General features: G+C 40.6%; 1 protein-coding gene across 2 annotated transcripts; it reads left to right on the plus strand.

The window, feature by feature from the left end:
• The first annotated feature begins 299 nt into the window (after positions 1-299).
• zdhhc18a (zDHHC palmitoyltransferase 18a) lies at positions 300-27,020 on the plus strand. Of its 2 annotated transcripts, XM_088306884.1 has the most exons (10): positions 300-906; positions 1,045-1,205; positions 1,394-1,543; positions 2,723-2,860; positions 2,939-2,990; positions 3,544-3,646; positions 3,745-3,857; positions 4,566-4,671; positions 9,074-9,228; positions 26,323-27,020. In XM_088306884.1, the coding sequence occupies exons 1-9, from the start codon at positions 674-676 to the stop codon at positions 9,179-9,181; spliced, it is 1,164 nt and encodes a 387-aa protein (XP_088163010.1). In that variant the 5' UTR covers positions 300-673; the 3' UTR covers positions 9,182-9,228; positions 26,323-27,020. The 2 variants fall into 2 exon arrangements, with proteins under 2 accessions (XP_088163010.1, XP_088163009.1); XM_088306883.1 differs by lacking the exons at positions 9,074-9,228; positions 26,323-27,020 and adding an exon at positions 7,151-9,036.
• Positions 27,021-27,893: the final 873 nt, after the last annotated feature.

Here is a 27,893-nt window from a genome sequence, read left to right on the forward strand (position 1 = left end):
TCTTGAGCACCAACCTAACAAGAATGTTTACTGACTGTGGAAGGTACCAAAAGGGGAGGCCTGAGCCAAAATCTGGAGAAAATAGTCGTCAAATGGGGCACAAGAAAGTATGTTTTTCATTTGATTCTTTTGTATTCATGAACTACAAGTGGTTTTCACATAATGTTTAATGTAAGTATAACCTGACCAGGAATATGCTCTCACTGCTATCTCAAACCAATTTTATTATCAGTGCTGATTAGTAATAATAAAATAAAATGTTTGTTTTCGAGAGAGCGGCAATGTCGCTGAGTCGTGACGTCATTGTGGACGGAAAGAGAAAAGGGAACATTGCACCGCAGCATCAAGCTGGACGTAAAAACGGCGCTTACATTCGGACAATTGTCAAAATTAGTGAAAATGTAGTAGTGTTAGCGCACGTGTATTGTTTAACTTACGAGTATGTTAACGAGCCTTGAGTGGACTGAGAAGTGGTTTCATGTCGTAAAAGTCAGTTACGAACGAGAATGTCTCTGCAGATCCGCTAGCTAATGTTAGCATTGAGGATGCGAAACATCATCGGGGGATGCTAACCCCAACAGCCCCCCTTTTGCAATGACTGAGCTCGTTCTCGTCCAAAAGCCCCACTGAGAAGTTATCTACCTCCAACAGCGGCGGCGGTTCTGCCTGCAAAATGAGAAACTGTGAGTACCAGCAAATCGACCCGCTGGCACTGACGGTGACACCCGCTTCGGTCCAGAAACACATCGACAAGAAAGCGGAGCGGCTGCGGAGAAAATGGGAAGTGTTCCCGGGGAAGAACCGATTTTTCTGTGACGGACGGGTTATCGTGGCCAGGCAGAGCGGCGTCCTCCCTCTCACGCTCGGGCTTATTGTTGTCACCTGTGGCCTTTTCTTTGCATTCGAGTAAGTGCTAAAACATTGCTTATTTTATGACCAGCATCGAACACAACTTTTTGACGTGCACGTGCCACTGCAAAATGTTTAATTTCATTATCAAAACGTTTTGATTGAGTTAAACATGCACACGCATTCAATTTCTAGTTGCCCATTCCTTGTGGAGCATCTGACAGTCTTCATCCCGGTGATCGGTGGGGTGCTTTTTGTGTTTGTGGTCCTCTCCTTGCTGAGAACCAGCTTCACAGACCCAGGCATCCTACCCAGGGCCACCTTAGATGAAGCTGCAGACATAGAGAAGCAGATAGGTAAGGTGCACCCATAACACAAACAGATGGGGTGAAAAGCTTTACCATATGGGGACATCTGAGAGGGACTACACTACAAAACTTAAGCAGCTTACTCTGGCGTCCCTATTGGAAAAGCACAGCAGCTGCACATTAGCATGTGTCTTTATAGTTGCACACACAACATTTGAGTGTTGTTCTCTTTCAAGATACCTCAGGATCCTCATCGTATCGCCCACCTCCGCGGACCAAGGAGATCCTCATCAACCAGCAGGTGGTCAAGCTCAAGTACTGCTTTACGTGTAAAATGTTTCGCCCTCCTCGGACCTCACACTGCAGCCTTTGTGATAACTGTGTGGGTAAGGATATAGTGACAAATTGCAATGTACAATATTCCACCTTTACTCAACACTATTTTAAAACAGGTGATTGACTATTTGAAAATACTTGTATTTAAGTCTACACGGTTGGAAAACGTGGGAATTAATGAGACTGATAAATGGGCTGTCGCTTGTATAGCGGTTTTTTACCTTTGGTACTCAAAGCGCTTCACATGATGACCTCATCTACCTACTGATGGCATACCATCAGGAGCCACTGGCGGTTTCAGTAGCTTGCTCAAGTATACTTCGACATGGTCACAATGGCCGGGCATCAAACCCACAACCTCTAGGCTGGGACACAATTACTCTACTGGCACAGAGCCAAGAACTGAGGGAAATGAACAAAGCAGACTGATTACAAAAAAAATAAATAATAGAATACAACATACTAAGAAACTGCTGTTTACAATGAATTTAACATTCCAAAATCATACTGCACATGTTGGGTTAATCGAAGACTCTAAACTGTCTATACACAATTCATTAAAACCAACTAAACAATAAATATAATAATAAAAACACTTTCAAAGTTATGTACATTCAGAAAGCATGATAAAATACTTGGAATGAGTAAAGCGGCTCAAGGTCCTGGATTTGTTGCAGGCAATTATTCCAGTTGAATGGTGCAAAAATACTCCAGATTATTTTTTTCAACCTACCTCCAACATTTGGCATATAAAGGGGAAAGGGATTGTGAGCATGTGTGGAGTAACTGTATATCTTAAAAATACATTTGTTAAATAAGCAGATTATGAAGAAAGGCCTTGTATACTTGACATTGTGTCATAAACCATCTCCAGTAACAAATCTAACAGAAGCGTGATGATGCTTTTAATCACGAGAATGCATATTAAGGCCATAAGCAGACTCCTTTCTGAAAAATAAATCAGAAATCAATCAATTCAGAAATGTATGATAGTGTGCGTAGATGTCCGCTTAAATTTAAAAAATCATCACATTTGTTTAAATATAGGAACTCAAATTTCAGTAAATTAATGCTTGGCACATATTCTGAGCTTTGCCCTTGGAAATTCGTTATGTACAGTAGAGAACATTTTTTTCCACCCTTGGCATCCTAGTCATGCCAAAACATACAACCAACCTGTTGGTAAAGTGAAAATATTCTAATGTCCGCTTTGTGTATTTTGTTTTCAGAGCGGTTTGATCATCACTGCCCGTGGGTGGGGAACTGCGTGGGCAAGCGCAACTACCGCTTTTTCTACAGTTTCATCCTCTCACTCTCTTTTCTGACATCTTTCATATTTGGCTGCGTCATAGCACACATTACTTTGCGTAAGTCTAGCACGCTAAAACTCCATTGACATAACTGATATCATCCTTACACAGCGCTGTGTTTTTTTTTTTGTCCAGGTTCTCAATCGGGTAGAAGCATCATCCAAGCCATCCAGGAGAGCCCTGCCAGATATCCTTTTTACGTGCCAACTTTTCTTTTTGGCCCAATCCAACTAGTTTGGAAATGCATACAATCTTGGTCTAATTGTGGCAAGAAATAACAGAGGCTGTCAAGCCGTTCTCCAGTCTGAGCCAGTGCTTAATAGGATCAGTGTTGGCACACAGCAAAGCAGATGGCTTTGCATGCTTAGAAAGACTATTCAGATCTACATTGTAATTGGAGTCAGGTTGGTAGTTTTTGCAGTAACATGACGCTTTGATGCAACAGATGCCACATAATGCAATTCATTAGCACAGCAATAATAGTGAAGATAATGACTGGCAAAAATAAATCATTCTTAACCATGCGATGTGTAATATTTATTCAATACATTATTATGAATTTCTTTGTGGCATCTCACGAAGAGAACTTTTTGCCACACTCAAAAATAGTTATACTCGCTTAGTCCAATGAGACGCAATAAAAAAAAGCGTTGTCCGAAACATTGCCTTCATGTATAATTCTCAAAGTGGCCATTATGTGTTTGGAACAGTGACATTCCTCCTTGACTTTGCTTTTCTACTGTTGTGGAGCTGGTCATTTGTTTCTTTTCCATCTGGTCTATTCTGGGCCTCTCAGGCTTCCATACCTACCTAGTAGCCTCCAACCTTACAACAAATGAGGATGTAAGTAAACTTCACATCATAGAAGCACATTCATTCTTTTCCCTTTTTTTGTAACTGAGTACAATAAGTGCAGCCTTCTTTCTATATTCACCTTCTAGATCAAGGGCTCCTGGTCAAGTAAAAGGGGCGCAGAGGAGTCTGGGAACCCGTACACTTACAACAGCATCCTAGCCAACTGCTGTGTGACGTTATGTGGGCCCATCCCCCCAAGGTGTGTAAAAGAACCACTGCACAAATTGGGACATGGAAGAGACTACATTTCCTTTATTTAATATGGGAAAAGATAACAATTAAAGCAGTGGATGAAAATTAATGCTACCTGGGGAGTTGCCAGAATGTGGATGTAGCTCATCTTCCCATTGTTGATGTCTTGTTCACCTGCAGACGAATTGAGACTGAACTCACAATGGCACCAGACACTTTCCTGTACTTGCTGTGATCACCAAGCATGACCTAACTAAAACAGACTGTACCTGAAATTATTAATTGAGCAATTCCCCTTTTCTTTAATTTATAGTCACTTTTATCCAATTCACACAACAATATTATTGCTTTTAAAGATGCACTATTTTGTTTCTATCCGCTTAACTTTTGCCTTTTTTTCTGCACTGTGCATCATTTCCGGGAGAAAGGTATTTTTGGATTCTCTGTTTGTCTGGTACATAATTGATTGATACAGATTTGTGTTTTGAATATAATAAAAAAATAGGAAACAATTTGGGTGCAGCCTACGCAACACAACTCAGGATTACCGGTGCAATTTGCTATCACTCAACAGTACGTTTTATTCAAATAACGTATGATTATGCCCATTCTTACTCACAACTTTTGGCTGCACATGTGTTTTTTTTGGAGACTTGTTGAACTTGTTGATACCACAAATGACAAAACACTGAAGTCATCTATTGTTGTTCTGCAGCCTGATTGACAGGAGAGGCTTCATGCCACCTGAGGAGTACGTCCGGGCTGCTTCTGTTTCAGAGATCGAGCTGCCTTCCTTCGCGGCCAAGAATGACGCAAACATGGTATGGTGAACTAGACTTAGATCCTCCCATCCTTTAGGTTTTTTTTTGTTTCTGGAATGTCCCTTCAAGTCGGTAATTAGTAGTTGCAGACCTACGAAACTTGACATATGCAAATGTGAAAGCAGAATGAATGACTAATGCTGGCTTGGACGCAAGTAAGAAACATACTTGGAAAATAATAGAAGAATTTAGACCTATTTTAATGCTAATCAATAAGAAAAAAAAAGTCTCATTCTTAAAGACCAAATGTGGGATAAGCTTGACCCACCGTATTTTGTATAATAAATCAATGTTAGGAATACTCACATTAGTTTTTTTTTTTTAACGCAAACATCCTAGATTCATACTTAGACCCATAGCAAAGCCCTTACAACGAAAATGTTTTTGTTCCGCAATCGCGAATGACGTCACTCGCAGAACGACAAGTCGCCATACTGCATTTCCTTTTGTCTGGTGAGCTGCTCAACTGACATTTTTGTTGCGTTATTTGGTGAAATGCATCAGTGCTGTGTGGCGATGCATTGTTCATATTCTGGCAAGCATCTGCCAAACAAGTGTGTGTATATATACCTTAAATACCTTACCAATGACAACGTAGGAAGCCAACCCTCTATAACAGGTGGTCTCAGTACTAGCAGAATAAATGGACCTAATCTCACCGTGCGTCATTTACAGCACAGGCAGATCATCGAATTTAAAACAATAACGCAGCGCTAATAACCCCAGCCAATCGATCTTACCATTCTTTGAGTCTCATTGAGTCTCGTCTCCACTCCACGTCCGGGTTCAGGCACAATATTGTTGGTCTCCTGAGCATCTGGCTCGTACATATATGGTCCAACAAACAGAATTCCAACTAGCTCCTCCTCCTCCAAGTCTTCAAATACCTGGATCCCCTCAATACGTTTGAAAATATCTATTTTCTGAACTTAGGTCACACTAGGTCAAGAAAACAGTCATGTAATACAGTACTGGGGTGACTAAGCAGATTTGATGCTGAAGTTGCCTCCTCAGAGCTTAAAATAATTGTTCTTGTTAATTGATGGTTTTCATTTTGTTTTGTTGTTCGTCTTGTCTTGAGCTTGCGATGTCGAGCAGAATTTGCATTTGAAAAGAAAGCAGAAGCGCATTCACTAGTCATGTCTAAATGTGTTTGAGTTGCTAGTTGTTGAGCTTATCAGACTCCCTCACACTCCAAAAATGTTGTTTCAAAACACGTGTTTCAGTTTGACTCAAGTGGTGGTTTTAATTTTTAGAGAGTCTACATTTTGATGAGTCTACCTCCTCACAAATACTTCACATGCTGTGTACAGAATATATCAGCACTCCCCCCCCCTCACGTGTCATTCACTTTTGTGCATTTTTACACAGGAAATATTTCAGCCTAGCTTTAAAGTGTTCTCTTTAATAAACATTCTTTTTGTATTTTGGCAATTTGGTCTTTGTTTTAAAAGTATTTTTACTCCCTTAAATCTTCCGAAGCCTGGTACACTGTATGGATTAAAGTCACCACATATTTGTGAATTACCCAATCAACAGGGATTTGGCTTGTCATGTTAACAAGACACCACTTTCTATGCAATTCTACACACTTGGTATGCACAATTCAAGACACGTGAATGTGTGGTTGGATGATTTTTCTAAGAACTCAACCTCAACACACATACCCACTCCAATATCTTGTTGAACGTCTTCCAAAAAGAGCGAAGACTGTTTTGGCTGCACAAGGGAATACCAACTCCATATTTTCCAATCTTGCTACATGTCCATGTGATATCCCCCCAAACTGTCAAATGTACCCTTTTTAATGCTCGCTGTTTTGCTATATCCATTCCACCCGCCAGGAGGAGACCTGTCAGGATTTTTCTTTATCCTGCACAGCCTGAAAAACAGTGCAGCAGTGTATAAGGTGGATGGTAAGCACAGGGTCAATCACATTTCTTTCCTCCATGACGTGCTGCAGAGTTTTGTTTTTTGCCAATCAATTTTGGTCCGATTTTGTGACTGCTTTGTCTTGACGTTGGGATTTGTTCACTAACGTGAGTGTGCATGCTTCACTGCCATTTATTCTCCTTCAAATTCGTGTCCACTTACCCATGTTGAAGCTGGATGGTGGCCACATTTGATGTGTTGACACAACTGTGTCCTCTGCTTTCTGGATTTGGATAAAATGATGTCTCGTTCATACACGTCTACGTCACGTCTTACTGTGCGTGCATGGTCATGTGAGCAAACACATACTTGTTTCCCATTCCCGTCGCTGCCAGAGGAATCAGGAAGAGTTGCCGCTTCCCATCCATCCTCACCTTGTTCCGTATGGTTGCCTTTTGCGTGCACTCTCTGCATTTAACCTTCCTCCGTGCGCCTCAACAGACTGCCTTCATAATGCTGGATGCCAGCCAAGCTAACTTAAATAACTCTGAGCACATCACTCTTTTTGTCTGCTCGTGACATTTGCTTTCTTTTCCTCTTCACATAGTGCACACAAAGCACCAAAGACGTGCTCGAGAGGATGCTCCACTCCTCCGCCTTTCACGGTCTCTGCCTTCCCGGCACCCCAAAGACCACCCCTCAGGGCCTGGAGGTTACCAGTGCCCCAGCACGCACTCCAGAGACATCGCCCACAGGGAGGTGCTTGCCTCAGCCCGCGGGCATCCCGTGTTCTCCGTTCTCCAGGAGCAGCACGAGTGACTCCATGCACTCCATCAACCCGGCGTTTCGTTTGGCGTCTCCTTCGCCCTCGCTTGGTCGGTCCACGCTGGTTCTTGGCAAGGCACCCGACGTTAGGTTTATCCCATTACCTTGAGGGTATCCAACTTGGAGGTTTCATGGGAGCTTTTTCACAAGTGCTCCTGGTCCTGTTTGGTATGTCAGTGTTGACTTTAAGCACAATAAGTGGACATTCAACAGCTATTATTACGGCACCCCAGCACATTTCTCCGCTCCTGCTTTTTCGGTACAGAAGCTCAAGCCATAGAGCCAGGTCAACCGCAGTGTTTAATTTCCTGCTCACATCTTATGCAAACCGCTCTGAAAACCTGTGAACAAATGTGAGTTTCTGGATGATGGATGCAGGAAACAAATCTTACTGGACCTGTCAGCGGATTCATTTCAGGGAAATCCTGTAATTCTGAGTTTGTCAGGTTTTTGTGTATTTTTTTTCATTTGTTATTTTTTTTGATCAGGGGTTCCCAACCATGGCAAACATATTGATTAATCCTCATGACCACTAATGCAAATAACCTCAAATTTGGGAAGTCAGCTGGGATCGGCTCCGGGTCAACTGCAACTCTGAGAATAAGGTTTTTGGAAAATAGATAAATTTCAGGGTTGAAATGGACCAAGGACAGAATAACACAACCCTACACATAGGCCTGATTTCAATAAGTGTCCCGTATGCTAGCCAATGTTTGGGAGCCCCTGCTTTTTGAGGATAGCTTTTCTTTTGAATTAGAAGGCAAGTTGCAAAGTTTTTATTTTTTTTTAAACAATTCCGAGTTAAAAACAAGTTGTTTTCGGCAGTATAAAATGTATTGTTTGCATTAAATATGTATTCCATTTAAATTAAAACAAACCATCCTGCAATACCACTGGGCCTGAGCGTGAAAGGTTTAAAAAAAAAAAATGAGCCTCTGTTTCCTTTGCTTCGGGGCTAGTTAACCGCATGAAAACTGTCGTGGGTGTTTGTGGTTAAAGGTTTCGATCGTTTTAAAGTTATGTTTGGAATGTGGATGAGGGCGCATCACACGTCATTTTTATGTCTTTGTAGTTTGTACTTGTGTGGTGAGCATGTTTGCGTCACCGTTCTGAGGTTTAGGGTTCGAACCTTGGCTTCTCCTTTTCGGTATGGCGTTTGCATAATCTCCCTGTGCTTGTGTGGCTTTTCTCTAGGTACTCCTGATTCCCCGCACATACATGTAAGGTTCACTGAAGACCCGAAACGGTCCATAGTTTTATATGTGAGTGCGGTGGGTTGTTTGTCAAAATGTGCTCTGCAATTAATTAGCGACCAGTCTAGGGCGTACTCCGCCTCTTGCCCAATGAAGCTCAAATTCACCTGCAATCCTAGATGCCTGGATAGGCGGATGTACTTGTTTTTTGCATTAAAAAATGTGACCTCTCACATGTGATGGTAAACTTTAGTTTTTGCCACTAGGGGCCAGGATGTGCACAAGGATGGTGGCGTCTGCTTAGACAGCAGTTTTTTAGTAATAATAGTACATGTAGACCAAAAGGCCTTTTGATGTTCTATTTTTTATGCACATTAAATGGGCATTAAAGCTGCACATAGATTTTAAATCAAGTCTGACTGAAGATGTGACAGTGGAGCTGTATAAGTTGCAAATAAAACAATCACTTTGTTGACTTGTGTTGCTCCTCTTTGTTCCTCTCCCTTCCCCAGAGTGATTTTCCAAATTGCAGTGACAATAAATCAGCGATACTTGGCTTCTTGGAAACAATGAGAAGGCGCATGTTGAGCACACGTGTTCCGAGCCCGTGTGAAGTGTGATCATACAATGTGGACAACAGGCCTCCTAAAGCTCGACTGGAAGCCAGGTGAGGAATGTTTGTGTGTACGTGTGAGAGTGTTGCTGAGATACAGTGCATGCAACGTGCAACATTTCATGGTCACCCTCCGCTCAAGATCGCAACAAATTATTTTTAGGAATTGCCGTACAAAAGTGAACATCATGTTTCAGTGGCACAACTGTTTTTGCTTGGCACTGCTCATGTCCCAATGTTTATTCTGTGCCCAGTTATGCTTTTAAGAGCCGATTCAGCCTGTAATTACCCAACTTGAGAAGCAAGAGGAAAAAAGTTGTCTGGGAGCTCGAGGTCAAGGTTTGACTGCACCAAAATATCAGGTCATACAGTGGCTTGCGAAAGTATTCGGGCACCCTTAAAGTTTTAGACCTTTTGCCATATTTCAGGCTTGAAACAAAATTATTATTTTTTTTCCAATGAAGAATCAACACGTGAGACGCGATCATGAAGTGGAATGAAATTCATACGATAGTTAATACTTTTTTCAAGAAATAAAAAACTAAAAAGTGGGTCACGGGATATTACCCCCCCCCCCCCCCCCCCCTTTACTCACTCCAGGGCTTCCCTGATGATTTTGGAATGAGCCAATGTTAACCTAAATGACCAATGATGATAAGTGGCGTCCACCTGTGTGTAGTGTCGTCTCCGTATGAATATACCTGATCTGTGATGGTCTCACAGCTCTATTAAAAGAATACTGGGGAGCAAACAGCATCACAAAGACCCAAGGACACAGCAGAATTCATTTGTAGAGAAATTTAAAGCAGGATTAAAATATGAAAAGATTTCACAAGATCTCACTGTTTGATCAATCATGCTTAAATGCTCAGACCACTGCAAACTTAGCAAGACCCGGACGGAGCACTGACCAGAGATGCAACCAAGATGCTCATGATCACTCTGGATGAACTGCAGAGATCCACAGCTAAACTTGTTGATTCTGTCCATAAGGGCAACTATTAGTCACACACTGCACAAAGGCATTTGTCAAAGACAACCCCAAAACAATTCCGGTTGAAGTTTGCCAAGCCACCTGGAGGACACAACAAACATGTGGAAGATGAGACTAAAAATGCAAAACATGTTTGCCGTAAAAGTTAAACTGCAAGTCACCCTGAAAAACAGCATCCCCACTGTCAGACATGGCGGTGGCTACATCATCATCTGGGACTGCTTTTCTTCAGCAGGGACAGCTAAGATAGAGTTGATGGGAAGATGGGTGGAGCCAAATACAGCGCCATTTTGGAAGAAAGCCTTTTGGAGTCAGCAAAAGACCTGAGACTGGGATGGAGGTTTCCCTTCCAAAACTAAACATATCCAAGTGTTAGCACGGCCAAGTTAAAGTTCAGACCTGTATCCAATTGAGAATCTGTGGAAAGATCGAAAAACTACTGGTCACAAACTCCATTAAATCTACCTGAGCTGGAGCTCTTTTTCAAGGCGCAAAAATTTCAGTCTCTCAACGTGCAAGATGATAGAGACCAAAAGACTTGCATTTGTAATCGCAGCAAAAGTTGCTTTTACAGAGTATTTAACTCACAGCGGCTGAATCATTTTGCACACCCGACAGTGTTTTTTTTTTATTCCGCTCCACTAAATGATTGTATCCCACTTTGTGTTGATTCTTCGGGGAAAAAAAATCGTATTTTATAACTTTATGTTTGAAGCCCGAAATGTGGCAAAAGGTCCAAAAGTTCAAGTGGGCTGAATACTTTTGCAAGCCACTTTATCCAATAGTGTTATTATTTTATAATGTGAATACCGGTAGGTGTTTGGTGCATGCTGTTAGGGTTTGATGAGGTTGTGGCAAGTAGGACAAATCACGGGCTTTCTCCTAACCAAATTGATGTGTATTCGCATTTCAACAAATGAAAATTCTCACTTGACGCTTTAATTTTGGCCTTAACTGGATAAACCGCTCCACAAGTAAAGCATTAGAATGCATAGAGTCAACGTCAAAACAATTTACATGTTACAGCATTTAAAGCACATTTCATATCAGGTTCTTACTGGACTTTGAGTACACGGTCCTGAAATTTGATAACTTTCATGGATTTCTCTAAAAAAACTTTGCTGTCATACGACCGTTGCACTTCAAAAGACTCCACGGTAAGTCTTGCCCATTTGGCAAGCGGTATATCACAGCCAAACATAAAACAGATGGATAGACTTTGGCTTGGTCCCTTGCAGCGGAAAAATGCCAAGGCTTCACAGACTCAGTCAGCAGCTGCGTTGTATTCTCAAGCAGGGCCCTCGGTTGCCAAGACGAATACAAATAGTTTGCAAGAGGATTGACAATAAGTTGATTTAACATGACAGCACAAGTAGAAAGTGGTCATCGGTGACTTGGCGGGGCCACAGGTGATTTGCTTGCTGATGCTGTGTCATGCTCTTTAACCTCAACTGGAGTAGGAGAGCCAGTAAAGGCCACCCAGTTAGCCGGACCGGTGGCCAGCTTGCAGAATAAGAGGGTGCGCTAAAATTTAAAATAGGATGACTTTTTATAAGAGAAGAGCTTAGATCAAGCAGACTTTTTTGGCTTGGCGGGTGGTGCTGAGCTTGGCTGCTTTGGTTCCAAAATTCTAAGGGACGTTCGATGATTGTCATTGCAGACGCAATTTTCGTCTCTCACACGTTTTCGTGACTAAACTCTAAACAGTGGTTAAAGCTGCGCACTGTAATTAAATGCAAAGCAAGTTCTGCCTTTTGGGACGGAATATAATAAGACTCCATTTTTCTAATCGGCCTTATGATACGACACAAATATAGGATTCATCATCACAAAAACAAAAATACAAAAACATAATACGCCGAAATATTATTCTGGCCGGTACATCAGAATCAATATTTATCTAATAAAAAAAAACATTTAAAAAAATGTGAATAAATAACTTCAGTGATGCTAGTTATTAAATTTAATAATGTGTGCAAATTGCTTTGTTAATTAAGTTGTCAAAGCAAAAAGTGCCCATGAAGATTCAAAGCAGCTCACTATTCTCATCAAGTTATCATTTTTAACTTGTCTTCTGTCTTTCATTACTACCGTCAACTTATTGTTGTCACAGTTCTCCATCACGTGTAACCTTCTGTAATGGCCACATCAAAAATGATGATTCAAAACATATTTATGGAGTAAATCTTTTCGAGGTCTTCACTGAGTTAAAGTCTCATGAGATATACAGAAGTGTCATGTCATCAAAACGGAGCGTTATCAGTTTAGCGAAAGCAGATTGTTTGATACAGCTTTTGAATCAAAGCTAATTATCGTATTTTCCGGACTACAAGCCTCTACATATTTTAACCATGTGGCTAATACAACGGTGCGGCTTTTCTGTCGATTTTTTTTTCCACCGGTAGGGGCGCTCTATAGTTAAAAAAATACACAAAATAAATCTCGTTTTTTTTTTTTCTTCTCTTGGGTCTGTTCTGTTTAAATTAGCAAAGTTGTTGCCATGTCAAAAGGAACTGTTTTACGAAGCTGTTTATGTACCTTTATGTGCATTCACAGTAAAAAATCGTTCTGTACATGCAGTAAACAATGAATTTAATTCATAATTATATAAATAATTTATAATTAATAGCTGTGACAGGTACAGAGGAGTGAGGAGAAGCGGTACAGATAATGGATGGATGGATAATTATGAGTTGTACATGGACAGCCTGCCAACGTCTCCTCGACTCTAAGAAAACATCTTTGTTATAAATATTGAAGCTTGAGGTAACGAAATAAAACACCTCCTTAATTCAGTTTGTAAAAGAAGTGCGTGTGTGTGCTTAACTTAAAGCCCACGGTGTACTCGAGCTGACCAACATGACACACCACACAAAGATAACTCCACCAAAAATCAAGACTCTCTTCACCCAAACCAGATGTCTGTTGTAGTACAAAGAATGACCTGTGAGGGGCAGCATCGTGACACAGACCATCCAAACTGGCAGAAAATACACAAAAGAAAGATTTATAAAGGAAGCTCGGCTAGTGTTTAGTGTATCGGCTAACTGCAACGTGCTTACAAACCCTTCTCCCTCTCACGTCCTTGTGGTGAACAATTTATGAGACACAATATAAAAACATTCACAAACACAATCAGCTGCTTCTCTATTTGTGTCTGACAGCAGGATGAGCCTTAGGTTGCTTCTTTATTGGCTCTATTTCCACATCACCGCTACAGAGTCTGATGGCTCGGCGGAACTCGGTGTTGGCCGCACACAAAAGGATAATAAATATTGAACATGTTTAACATTTATGATCCGAGCTAGGGGGAAAAAAAACAATCCCGTTTATCACTGTGGAGTGCGTTAAAGGTGTGATTTTTTTCCCCCCTCCTCCTCCCCGCATGAAGAATCAAACAAGCCTCTGCTTACTTAAATTGGAAGAAAGGGAAAATGGTCAAATATAGCTCAATTATTAGTTTGCCTTTAGCGCTGTACTATGTAAAAGTGTTTTTCCGGAACTCAATTCATTTCACCATCGCTTCCAAAAAAAAAAATATGCTCACTCCAATGCAGTGAGACGCGTTTGGCTTGGTGCCGTGTATGCAGTCACACAAAAAAAAAAAAAAAAAACGTGACTCACACCCAAAGTTAGTCTGCATGACTTTTTGCTGCTTAACATCAACAGTGTCAAGTGTCTCTGTGCTGTGCAGCGAGGCAGCAGGTCGTTGAGCCTGAGTGGAAGGAATTGGCGGTAGGCAGCCATGTGTGCGCCCCTGCCACTGAAACGGGAAGCTGCGGAATTCGGTGGCTAATTTTCCCCTGATGGATAATATTTCTAAATGCTGAATTGCAGTACACCCAATTAGCATGCAGGCAACAAAATGTCTGCGACCAAAGATGAGTTTTTTTTGGCCTCCATTCTATGTTTTGACGGCAATCCAACTAAATTCATGTTTTGCCACGTGTTTTTCAGTGAGAACACGTTCCTGATTTGCTTGCGCAATAATAAGGTATGTGTGTCGGTTTTTGTGTCGCGGCAGCAAGGGAATGCAAATGATCCACGTGGGTGGGTATAATTATCTATGTGTTTGGTTAGGATGTTTCACAGAAACTACTCGATCCCTCAGGTCCACAGGTCGAGCTGGATTGGTTCACTGAGGTTCAGATCCCCCTCTCACCTTTTTATCACTACTGAAAGTATCTGAGTATGGTACGTCAAATCCAAACATGCTTATAAATATTTAGCCGGAAATATTTTTTTCATTATTTTACATTAGATAAAAACAGTTTATATGTCTTTGATGTGTTAAAAAAAACAAAACAAAACAAAAAAAAACATCCATTCAATGTGTTTGAAGTTAGGAGTGCATAGACATCACCAAATTGTGTCATTTCCCCCCTGGAAATGTTTTGCCAGGCCTTCTCTCGCTGCTTCTTTGTGACATTTTCTTGCTTTCCTTTTTTTTTTCTTCAAAAAGCAAAACACATGCTCGACTGGCTTGAGTTCAGGACACTGAGTTGGCCATGGAAGCATATTCCATTTCTTTACTTCCAAAAAGTCAAAGTATTGTTTTTTGCAGGACAATGGTTTATGGATGGAATGGGAGCTTGCCATTTTCACTTTTGCCAGTCATAATCTTAAAAATAATCTTGATCACCATCCATGAAGGCATGTCTTGACTGAAGATTTTCCAAAATAGTCTTTATTTTTGTTGTTGTTGCGAAGGGAAAATACTCTATAACCATCTACTTGTTGTAGTGTGACTTAAAACGAACAACACATGTCTATATGTTCTGCACATATGTGATTATATGCGTGTGGGCCTTCTGAAACATGGAGTTCTTTTTGCCCAACACATTGCCACAAATTTGAGGAAGCGAGTCATTTGCGTGCAAAATGTTGGCATTTGCAACAGAACTGTTGCAGCTGAATATTAATTTTGCCACAATATTAAACTGATGTTTAGGACATCTGACACTACTGACAAAATGATAACCCATTGATGAATTGTAAATGGCAGGAAGTGGGTATGATGACCGGTTGGTCTTGAGGGATAGAAGCGTCTTGTGGTGGTGGGATGATGGTATGGGGGGAGCGAAACTATGGACAGCAAACAAATTAGTTTCAACATGATGACGTTGCAAGAATCTTTACATAGTTCCTGAGAGCTGATAACATTCCGCTATTTGAGCGGTCAATGAGAAGGGTGCATTTTTTTAAATAACTTTAAAGTTGATGCAATAGCTGAAAAAAATCCATTTGCTCATACCACAATCACATCTTGATTTTGTTGCTGCGTATTGTCGTGGAAAGTGCTATATTTCATCAAATATTTGCGTCGACAATATTTGCGTATACAACCTGGTTTTCTAGGTTATATATCACGCAGTCATTATGGACTAAACTGTTCGAGCCATTTGAGCTCAGTTGTTAGTGAAAACAGCAGCACCTACTGAGGACGCTCAGATAAAGTCTAATGGTGATAATTTCATGAATTCCTCGCAAATATGTGCCCACTCCACAGTTTTGTATCCAACGCTGTGTATAAAAAGAGTCTGGCCCACTTGCTGGGCAGGTGCCTTCTTGCAGTCTGGCCTGCACGTTGTGTGCCAGGACACGTGTGTGCTCCCTTATCCGGTGCGCGTTTGTTTCTTATGCCTTAAATAATCCGAACTTCATCATGAAAAATGCTGTAGATATGGACTGGAAGGCCAGCTTGTCCCTGGTTTACTTCTTTTTACGATTCGAACACATGGGCCGGGGCTGGGAGTGCAGTGGATGGCGTCTTACGAGTAGAACATCGACGCAGCTCGGATTATTTTTTATTTTATTTCTTCGGGAAAACCTTTTTTGATGGTATACTTATTCGTGACCCAAAACAAATACATTTGTTTGTGTGACATGCCTTCCAAAAATACAGCAAGGATCAGGAATTACTTTTCACCCCAATTATTGCATCAGTGAAATTAGGCTGTTTGAAAGTGTCATGCTAATGAGCCACAGTTTTATGACAATTTGGCAACATTCAAAATGGCTCACTCACGTCTACATTCTCAAGGGAAAGGCAGCTATGAAAAGATTTACTCTGTTGTGTAACTTGACACTTGATGGGGAATAACACTCCAGAGACCTAACTATTGGTGTACAAACAATGAAAATGTCAATGTTCTCTTTGTTTGTTTTTTTAGCTTCAGGGAGGGCAGGGCGAGGTCACCACATTAACTCGCATAGACAAAAAAAAAAAAGAAAAGAAAAGCATGGCAAAAATCAATGTTGTAGTTCTCTTAAATATATAAACACATAAACATGCAGACAAAAAAAATCAATCTGACACAATATGTCCCTTTGCATTCTTTGCAGGCGTGGGCAAACTACGGCCCGGTAGCCTCATGCGGCCCGTTAAACGTTTTAATCCGGCCCGCCGAACATGAAAAAAAAATTCAATGAATAATCCATCTGCTCCTGGTCCGGCCCCTCTGTCAAATTTTAGAACCCATTGTGGCCCCCCGATCAAACATTTTGCCCACCCCTGCGTTAGAGTATTAGATTTTTTTCTCAGCATTTTTCTTTTATTTTGTATTAACTTATAATGTAATACTGTATTTGTTATTATGCATCATTCAATTTTGCGCAAAACGCATTTGTCGCATGCAGCATGGTGTTTATAGCGGTTAGTGTCTGCCTCACGGTAGAAATGTTCTGGGTTTGAATCTTGCCTTACACATTTCCGTTGCATGTATATTAGGTCAATAGTTCCCATTTGTGTGAAACTGAGTGTTTGTTTTTATGTGCACTGTGTTTGCCTTACGACCACTTTAGCATGTGCCCCGCCTCTCGCCCAAAGTCTGCTGGGAGAGGCTGCAGCTTACCTGCGACCGTGATGAGGACAAGCAATATAGGTAAAAAAGTTTAGGTGTAAAATGTTTGTACCCGTAAAGAATTCGCTCTAATACATAACTAGTAATAGATGCTTAGGGTATAAAGTGGCATCATTTTTCCACAGTCTGCACTTTTGCCTTCCCCCATTTATTAGCAGTTGTATTGTATTTAACCCTCTAATGAGCTCTTAAATGCATCTCAAACCATCAAAATATTCTTAGTCCAGTTGTAGTGTGTTTTTTAATGCTAATACAAGAGTGCATTTTGTTTGTGCATACCTTTACATTTGCGCTGGAGTTGACTTGTGTTAGCGCTGCCATGGTGCAGGGAAACCATAAATGGTAAACACCTGATTTGGTAAGGATTGTGGTTATGCAATGGCCAATAAACGTCGTCGAACTTCAGACATTTGGATGTGGCTCAGGTTTATGTAGCAATGACAATAAAATGAGAGCAGGAGGGGAAAAAGTGATGGGACGAGGTGACCGACAGATAGCGGATGGATGCTGAGTCACTCTAAGGGCATGACCAGACGTAACACTTCTTTGACTTATAGTACACTATATTGGTTGCCAGGAAAGGGATAATGTTCCAAAAGGCTTGTGTTGCAGAAAAAACTCTGAAACATGACGTCGGGCGTCTGAGCTCCAGCTGCTATTGAAAGCTTCGCTGCTTGTAATTCTCAGCAGCTTTTGGCCATGCGTGCTTTGTGTGCCTTTTACTTTTGTAGCCCTGGAACAGATTTTGTATTTGAACTCAAACAGCGACTATAATTTATATATATTTTTAATTCTCTCCTTCTCTTCCTCTAATCCAGGTTTCATGTGGTACACACAATGTCAATAAAAGCACACTGACTAGTTGCCACCCTTTAAATAGGCCGACTGGCACATGCCGTTTGTTTCTAGTCAACTAGACTGGAACAAAAATCTAGACGTGCCACTTGAGTGCACATGCGCTGTCTACGAAAATAGAGCCCTCCATGTGTCTTTATCTAATTCTATGGCTTTTTTCTATATATATTTTGTCACGCTACCATGGAGGGTTGGAAAAGTGTGATCGTAACTCAAGCCAGAAGTGACTTATTGTGACATATTCAGGAGGCAAACACCTCTGTCCTGAAATCAGCCGAAAGCATCAGTGTGAAAAATGTGCAATGTATTCTTCTCTTTTTTTAGGTGTACTGTGCAATATATATACGGTTGGGAAAATGTTACAAAGTACTTAACGTTACTTTTAGTTTTTATTATGGAGCCTCTTTGACTCGGTGACAGATTGTGTTGGACTTCATTGGTCCCTTTTTCTTCTTTAAACCAGTTTCTCCCCGTTGGGTCCAAAGGAAATTATTTCGGATCAATTGTGAGTAAAAGGCTATTATATTATATTATACAAAATCTTCTTTGACATCTTTAGCCGTCAATGGCAGTGAATGAGTTGATTCATGTGTGTTGTAATGAATTAATGTCTGTTGTGTTATTTGTTTTTAGCACGTACAATTTATGTTGACGATGGCAATGTATAATTTGTGTTTAGGGCTGAAGTTATGGAAACCCAGCTTGAAGCCCATAATGGCATCCAGGTGGCTCCGTATGATGTAGCTGACGCATTCACAGGGGGCCCTCCAGGAGGGCTTACGAAATGTGGATAATGAGCTGAGAAATGTGCTGCCATATATTCTTTTTTATTATTGCCTGCTCACTTGGATGCTGTTTAAACCGCAAGGTTGGAAAAAAATATGCTTCTGCTCTTAAAATCATTTCGTCAACCTGCGCTGGGATGATCTTAACAGATACGTCTTCTGAGGGAATTTATCTGGAAACATCCCACTGATTTGAGTGGCTCCCGTACGGTGCTCGGGCCGGGAATTATGCACCCGGCGTCAGGAGTGCAGCGGGGTGCGGGATTTCTGGGAATGAAACCTGAGCTCCCTGCTAAATAGGGGTTCCCCTCTCACTTCTGGTAAACTCTGCAGAAGTTGAAAGGACCTAGTGCTCCATTTGTGGAAGTTTTTCATATGCAACGTCCCACACTCAGGTCACGCGTTGGAAAAATGGCAGAACTTGTATATTTTATTTTTACATTTTAATGATATTCTTGGCCTGGTGTCTCCGCTTTGTGGATGACTGTCTGGAGGGGTCATAGACGGAGTCACGTTGAGTGAAAAGTAAAGCAACATGGGGTTGGTGTTCTCCTGTGCCACATTTGAGAGTATAAACACTTATACCGCTACATTAAGGCTCATTATGAGACGTATTGTATGATTTGAGCTCCCGTTAAGGAATCTGTCCAAGTAAGAAGACCCCTGCCAAAAAGAGCGAGCTCAGCGAGTTTTATGAGCAAGGCTATACATTCCTCTCTTTGACACAGCCTTCTCTATAACTCAGGCGTCCACATGTGTGCTTTTCGCTTTCAGGGGGGGGGGACTAAAGAGACATTTCAGATGAATAAATTGTGCGCCTGACACTCAGCCAGTCTCTCTTCACTTCTCTGATGTGCCGAATGAAAGCTGTAAAGGTGATTTATTGTGAATTTGATCGCAACTGCTGAAGGAATTTCTTATTTGCTTTACATTTTTTTTTTTTTTATAATGGCCTCACCAGTCCCCACTGCTTATATCCTAAGGGTTGTTTTTTTTTTCCACGAGTAAAATGAACCAGTGTTACATAATAGTCCAACACTATATTTGACCGTTGAGCTTCGGTGCATTTCAACAATGCAATAACTTCTCTCGAGTCATGATTATATACAGGGTGTTGCGAAATGAATATTTGAGAGTCCAAAGCAAATGAAATTAAAAATGCCCACATATTCAAACTATTCAGCTGACCAAAATCACAATGTAAAGTTTGCAATTTGGGAGTTTGCTGGTGGGAACTCGGCTTCTTTTTGGTTGGTTGCAAGGCTTTTATTTTCTTTATTAATTCACAATTCATTCAGTCTTTATATTAGCATAAGCCTGACCAACAAGACTAAAATAAAATGGCAATTGCGATACTGAGGAGAGGTTGGGGGGGATCGCAATTAGTTTAGTTTTCAAAGTCATTCACCCAGATACGAAAACATATGCTGTAATTTCTCCAGAGGAAAAAGAAAATCGGATTTTTCTTGATGTATTCTGCCCTGCCGAGTTGCTGGTATCCATGCTCAAAAATGAAAAGCATTAATCACATAGTAATTTGATAGATTGGGATTCATTGTCTTCAGATATATCATTTTATGTAAAGAGTCGTCCTTTTTTTCTTGATAATAGTATTGGCTGTCAACACTAAAAGCTCTGTCGGTCGGAGCTGTGCTTCTTGGTGTGAAATGAAGCCCTCTTGTGTGATCACAGCAGATGTTTACTGAGTGGCGAAAGCGCAGTAAAGTGGGGATGTGACAAAAAAAAAAACTTGCTTCGGGAAATGCTTACTTTTATAAATAACACGATATTGGGAAAGGCATGTTTGTTTTTATTTACGGCTGTTTCCTTGTTCCACGCCCTGATCCGTTTCAACATAAATCCCCTGGCAAGGCCAACTTGATTAATTAAAATTATTTGTAAAATTAGAAATGACGTATCATGTTGGAATGAAAGCACACCTTCTTCACAATGTCTTTATGATGATCTTTTCACCGGCCTTCAGTCAGCTATAGAATAAGCATCAACGTTCAGCTACTGCTCTTTAAATCACTGAAGGGTTTAGGTCCTGAACACATTCAAGAAATGCTAAAGGTGATAATGCCAGTCGGACTCTGACGTCTGCTTACTCAGGTTTATTAGTGGAGGCCAGAGGTCAAAGCAGGTGTAGCAGCGTTTAGCTCTTATGCTGCACACAAATGGAATAAACTGCCAACAGAAGTGAAATCAGTTACAGGAGTCAATGTTTTTAAGTCCACAATGAAAACGATCCTTTTTTTTTTTTTGTGCTTATGAATGTCCTCTTTTAAAGCCTTTTACGACTAATAATTAAAAATAATATTTTTCTTGCACTGTACATTCTTTTAGTAAATGCAGTTTAATCATGTAAAGCACATTTAGTTATGTGTGTATGAAATGTTATATATATAAATAAATAAATGAACAAGCAAATAAATAAATAAATAATTTTGCCTTGCCTATACAATGTGACATTTTTTGTAATTTTGTGTGTATTCGTATAGAATACGCCCAATTTAATTTGGGCAGATTTAAAAAAATAAATAAATAAAAAAATCAAAAATTCATCAAGGAATTTTATAACTGATTTCATAAATCTTTAATCTTTAATTTAATATTATATCTGTGAGACACGACGCACGTTTTCCTTTATTGCTTTCCTTTTTGAATTTTGATGCCATATCCAGTTGCCAGCTTTCCAGTTGCCATATTTGTATGGAATTTCTTCAGAAATGCACGATGCACACATTGTTTTTGACTGTGTGTAAGTGTATTCTAACGCACACAATTCCTTTTATTACTTGTGAATGCCATTCTTCGCCCCGTGGGAAAAAAAAAGTCGACCAACAAATCTCGGAAGTTAAACTCACTTGCTTTTTTTAGACCTCTCATTAATATTTTTCAGTGAGCATTGGCTATGTTATTAGATTGAAATGATGATGTGATTTTTTTTTATATATATAAAAATCTAACGAGAAATAGGGTTAACTATACATAAAATGATGTCTGAGAAAATGTGGCCCACAAAAACGCAAGTCATGTGTGTTGGCTTTTTTTAATGACATGTTTTAATCTTACTGCACTGGTTCAGACAAAAGCCACGGCGAGTTCCATGCTTTGTTGCGAACACGCCACTGAGCACTTCTGTAATTAATCAAGCAGCCACTCTTGACGTCAGCAGCGCAGCCTGCTTGCGCAAACTCTCTCCACTCTCCCATAGATTTGTCTTCTGGGGCAACCCGTAAAAGTAAACGGAGCTCTTATCACACCTTCTCTGCGTGTGATAAGACAGCAGGCGTAGGTCCGGATGTCCCCGGCGGAGTGGTCAACTCAACCTGATTTTGGAGCACAGGTGCCATGGCTGAAGGGACTACTAAATAAACTAAATATATCAGTATCTCTCCAAACAACGTCCACAGTGGAAGGAGCGTCACAATTACGCAATGTCATAGCCGAGGTGGTGTAATTAGAGGAGCTGCCTCAAAGCGTGGCTATTTCCAGGTCACTGCAATGCCAATTATAGCCAAGACTCGTTCTTCGTGTATAACATGTATGTTCTGTGTCGAGAGACATGGAATTCTTCTGCCACTGACGTTGGTGAAAATTGTTTAACAACACGTTGTGAAGAAACAAATCTTTTATTTCCTCCATGACATGCTCAGGATAATTGAAAGAAGCAAAATTTGGCTCTTCATCACTTTGTGCTTGAGAATTTGCAAATATTTCCCCATTCCTTGAGACTGGAATGGTTATGTAGCCAATTTGCTTAGGGTGTGTTTAAATAGGAGCAACCTCACCGCGCCTACTAGACCCACAGTGTCACTTGTCACGGATCAGGCAGGATATCGGCTCGGGGATAAGCAGAGGATCCAGTGACTCTCGTGTCATTAGTTTAATGCAAGGGTCAAAGACCTTTTTGAGACTGAGGGCAACGGTTGGATCAAATTGGCACTCAAATATGGCGTGATGTGTCCCTGTGACGCCTATTCTCAAATTTCCCCATTGTGGGACTAATAAAGGACATCTTATCTTATCTTATCTTATTTGAAAAATGTCTTGAAACACATCAGGATTAGTCAGAATTTTGAGATGCTTTTATTTTTCGCTTTTATGTTTGGTCTATAAAGATTGCGAAATATGGATTTTACAAGTCGCTGTGCTCTGATGTTTCAGAAAAATACTCCACCTGTTGCTGAACCCAACCCTTAATTAAAGGGCCGCTTCATTGCGGTTGACATTGGCGCTGTGTGGTGATTTCAATTTATTTTTATTTTTTTTTGTGATGTGATTTACGGCAAATTGACACGCCCCCTTTTGGAGCTCGGCTTCTTATACTCCGTCACAGCAGAGAGGCATGCATGGTCAATATTGCTCGAATTGTCAGTTCCGTTGCCTAAAACTGCGACCGATGGCCACCCATATTAACGTTAACTTGCCTCTCTAATTAAACAAAAACGAAAGTTGTTGGTCTGTGTAACCTTTAAAAATATTGTATGTTGCTAATTATTTTAATTTGTGGTGAAGACACTGGGCCTGTCCATGATTGATGACAATATAATTCTAAAACATTCCTCGGAAATCGCAAAGTCCAATCGGTGAGTTATTTTTAGAACAGGCTGGTGCCGCGGGCTTCTGATTTGGTCCTTAAGGGCAACAACATGGCCTACTGGTTTTGCGTCACATGGATATCACAACTTTATTGTCGTGGTATGATGGCTTTGTCACGTTATACTATATCGCCTTCATTGAAGAACTTTATTCGACCAACATTGACTTGTTTCTCATGAAATTATAATATGCTTATTTTATTTAATTTTTTCTCTGAACTTTATTATTGTAGCTATGACTATGACTCAGTGCGTGTGTGTGTGTGGTATGGTTTCTGTGTGGGCCAGATCTGACCCTTTCACATTATTTTATGTGGCATGCAATAGCTTACTACATTTTTTTTTTACTAGTTATCAATCATAAAATGCCCCTATGGTCAGTTCAGAATTGGAGGACGTTCTCCGTCCAACCCATGAAATTTACAAATCAATGCACTAAATACAAAAAAAATGCACTTATGTCAATGGTGGTTGTTCTGTACTAAGACTAAAATGATTTGTAGCTGTCGAAAAAGTGATAACAAAATATTGAAAATTGGGCACCCTTAAAATGTTCTTCTGTCCTTGCCACCTGATGACCAACTTACATAAAAAATGTAACATTAGAAATCAGATTTTACTTCAGAATATCTTCCTTGTGTTTGTTAAAATATTGTGTTTTATTTTTTTACATATGTTCTATATCAGGCGTGGGCAAACTACGGCCCGGGGGCCACATGCGGCCCATTAAACGTTTTAATTCGGCCCACGAAACTTGAAAAAAATTAAATGAATAACCCCTGTTAATGTTTTATTTTCTAAATAATGTGATGTGTCAAAGACATATATTTTGTTGTAATGCTTTTGTTCACGTTCATTTAAAATTAAATGTATTTTTTTCTCCATTGAGGTGAGGTTACCAAAACACTCCATCCATCTGCTCCTGGTCCGGCCCCTCTGTCAAATTTTCAGAACCCATTGTGGCCCACCAATCAAAACGTTTGCCCACTCCTGTTCTATATGGTAGTAAATTGTGCTCTGAGGTTCTGTCTCCCAACATAAGTGCAGCCTCGTCAATAAAACTTTTTTAGCCTTCTTGAGGAAGTGGAAAAAAAGTGAGTGACATGACTCATAGAAATGAAATTATCATGCTAATTGATCTAACAATGGGTAAGGTAAGTCCACTCTTCTTTTTGATAGTTTTTCATTGTTTTCCACCGTAATTGAGTGAGTCACTCAAACTGACTCAACCCTTTTACTGTTAACATAAAAAGGCACGGAAATAAAGTTTTTCCATTGTTATATTACAATATTTGATCTTATCCATTTCACATGCAGCTTACACCGCTTGCATGTATTGTTCAGCATAAACTCTAACATTGGCATTCATTTCCAACTCTGTGAAATTAGTCTTAAATTAAATGTAACTCCCTTTATTTAATTTGAAATGATTTACTCAGCAAGATTTTATTCTCATAAATAGTGTACCATTGATAGTTGAGCTGGACGATTGAAATTATGTACCCCCCATTTTTTTTAACAAAATAGAATAATAAAACGAGTGGTCTGTTTTTCAAAAAATTTTAATTTGTAAATTATATAAAAAAAAAAAAAGACAGCACTGCCCGGTTTCTGTCAGAGGTCATGAATCGCGGACGTCACAGCTTGTGACATGCATTAGCCCGAATGTCAAACTTGTTAACGCGTATGAAACGGTATGACATGAATGTAAAGAGCCGAGGTGAGTTGAAACAACCTCACTCTCCCATGCTCTTCAAATGGAGCAGAGCAATAAAAAACAACAACAAAAAAAATTATAATTCACACAGTTCAAACTGCAGCTGCACTTGTCCCTGTCCTTCATTTCCAAAATAGAAGACAAACTTTTCACCTCACAGATTCCAGAGAAAATTAGGGGGGAAATGCTATTAAACATGTTTCTCTTTATGCAAAAGATAACCAGTGTGCTTTTCATTTTGTTCTCTTACCGTAGTGAAATGGAAGGGAACAATGACTTTAAACTCAGGTACAACCATGATTTTGGACATCCTGTTTGGTCACACCCACAGCAATTATACATTTATGTGGTACCATCATTATCAGCTGAAGGGCAACCATAACTACAATGTGGCTCATGATGAAAGCAAGTTTGAGACCAAGAAAACCTTTCGACATAATATCACGTGCACTTCATAGTTTTGCATCTGCACGCATGGTTCTTGTCTGTTTCCTTTTTTGTCATTTCCACTTGAACGTAATTTCTTATTCTTGTGTCACCCTTTGGATGTTTGATGAAACTGTCGAGTGAGCCAGCGACTGTTCTTTTGTTTCCTGGGCCTTCATTGGGCACTTAATCCACCTATTAATGCCATACTATCATGACACTATTATCGAAACCACCATCAATGCTATGTAAACATGATTGCAACTGTGTCATGTATGTAATCTGTAGGAGTTCAGAAAATGACAAAAATATACATGACATATTACAAAGTAACAAACTTTCATCACAGATAGTGATTATTAAATGTATTAACATGTGAAAATTGCTACAGATATGTTTTGCTAGTGGACCGACTGGTTAGCACGATGGCCTCACAGCGCAGAGGTCGTGGGTCGTGGGGGTCGAGTTTGCATGTTCTCCCTGTGCCTGCGTGGGTTTCCTCTGGGTACTCCGGTTTCCTCCCACATTCCAAAAAAACATGCATGGCAGGTTGATTGGGCACTCTAAATTGTCCCTGGGTGTGAGTGTGAGCGCGGATGGTTGTTTGTCTATGTATGCCCTGCGATTGGCTGGCAACCAGTTCAGGGTGTCCCCCGCCTACTGCCCGAAGATAGCTGGGATAGGCTCCAGCACCCCCCGCGACCCTTGTGAGGCGAAGCGGTACAGATGATTGATGGATGGATGGATGTTTTGCTCGTCAAACTTGGCTACCATCATCCATCCAAAAATCCATCATCCTCATTCATATTCTGAGTCATTGCGGCCAAGAAAAATGTTACAAAATTTAGAGAACAGTGTGTAAAGGATAAACAAAATATTAAAATCTGTCTTTTGTGAATTGTAGGTCATTGCTTCTGATCGGCAGCAGAGAAGATCTTGATCTTGCAGGTCCACCAGCACCAGGGCTAGACTTCTATTTTCCTGGTAGGCTGCCAGTCTTCTGCGTCCGGATGCCTTGTGATGCTCTTTGATGTTATTCTTTCCTTTTATTTTCATTTTTTAAAAAGAGACCGACCTACAACTTAAAGGGGGAGGCCCATTGATGTTTTGTCAATGTAGACGATGGCATGAACAAATCTGCACAAAGTACAGTAAAGTAGCAGCCTCACCCCTTCCTTGCACATGTCACTCCCGCTGCGCGTTTCATTTCAGTGTCTAAAAGGTTTATGTGTTTGAAGGAGTGGCACCGTGGAGAAACAAAAATGAAAGAAAGGGCGAACGGAAATGTTGCGTGCCAAGACATTAAAAATGCCCACAAATGTGTGTTTGCCGGAAGGGTTACTGCTGCCTCCCAGTCATGACAGTTGGGCTTCAGTAGGGTGAAGCAAGAGAGTTCAAACTAAGAATCACAGTGAGTGGGAACATGTTGTACACCCGTCAGTAGGAAGTTTGTCACAAATGAATACTTCAAGGACTTGGACGTGATGGAGTATTGTTTCTTGCCTAATTTGCTCTGCTTTCTGTTGTCTCTTCATTGCATCTGTCTCTGAGCCATAGATAGCTGGCCTCACCACATTTTATAAATCTTCTCTATCATCCTAACGGAGACTTCTTTGTCACTTAATTCGCCTGTCACTTTCGTCCACCACTTCCAACCTGAATGGAGCAGTTTCTTCATCCCCTCCCCACACTCATCATTTATTTTCTCACCTCATTTATTTCAAGTCCACCAACCTCGCTATCGCTTCTCCCCGTTGCCTCACTCTTACGATGCCACCCCCCTCTCATTTACGTGTATTTCATCTTACTTCTGCAAATGTCCATTCATTTTTTTTCCAGCGCATGCCTCCACCTTTTTAAATGTTCCTCCACCTGCGCCCTGCTTTCACTGCAGATCACAATGTCATCTCTGAACATCTTGGGCTATGGGTAATGTGGTAGAAATGGGTCAAATTCCTATTATAAAGTAACTCGTAATTGATAGCCACTAGGGCTGCACGATATTGGAAAAAAATGACATTGCAATTTTTGGGGAGGCTGCGATGTACATTGCGATATTGAAACTAGAAAAATTTTCACCAGGTGACTCAAATAGCTCTGTTTGGGAAGACGTTGCTCTGTTTATTATACAGCTCTGGGACAGCCACTTGATAGAAATACGTGCGCCACGACATTTTATACCTTTTGTCGAGCGTGCGGATCATTTTTTTAAACCTCTCTTTCGTGACGGCGTTGAATTGCTTTCACTTTCGCCCGTGAAAAGTTATTGCATTCGTGATTTGTCGATGCTGTTTGGACTTCTTATCATGAGGTGTAGCAGGGGGCGTGAGCAAGATGGTCTGTGTAGTCTCAACAATGTAGAGCATAGTGTAGAGTGCTGCTTTTATGAAACAAGCCAAAAGTTTCCGTGGACATCGCAATCGCGATGTTCAAACCGCATATCGTGCAAGCCTAATGGCCACTTTTGAAATGACA

The sequence above is a fragment of the Idiotropiscis lumnitzeri genome, chromosome 10 (assembly GCF_059441095.1).
Source record: "Idiotropiscis lumnitzeri isolate Australia: NSW breed Sydney's pygmy pipehorse chromosome 10, RoL_Ilum_1.0, whole genome shotgun sequence".
Taxonomy (NCBI): Eukaryota; Metazoa; Chordata; class Actinopteri; order Syngnathiformes; family Syngnathidae; genus Idiotropiscis; species Idiotropiscis lumnitzeri.

Excerpts from the sequence above, each read along its gene's own strand:
- zdhhc18a (XM_088306883.1), top strand. The coding sequence starts at position 674 with ATGAGAAACTGTGAGTACCAGCAAATCGACCCGCTGGCACTGACGGTG. Across the intron at positions 907-1,044 it reads GGCCTTTTCTTTGCATTCGA|TTGCCCATTCCTTGTGGAGC; the intron begins GTAAGTGCTAAA and ends TTCAATTTCTAG. Across the intron at positions 2,861-2,938 it reads CATAGCACACATTACTTTGC|GTTCTCAATCGGGTAGAAGC; the intron begins GTAAGTCTAGCA and ends TTTTTTGTCCAG.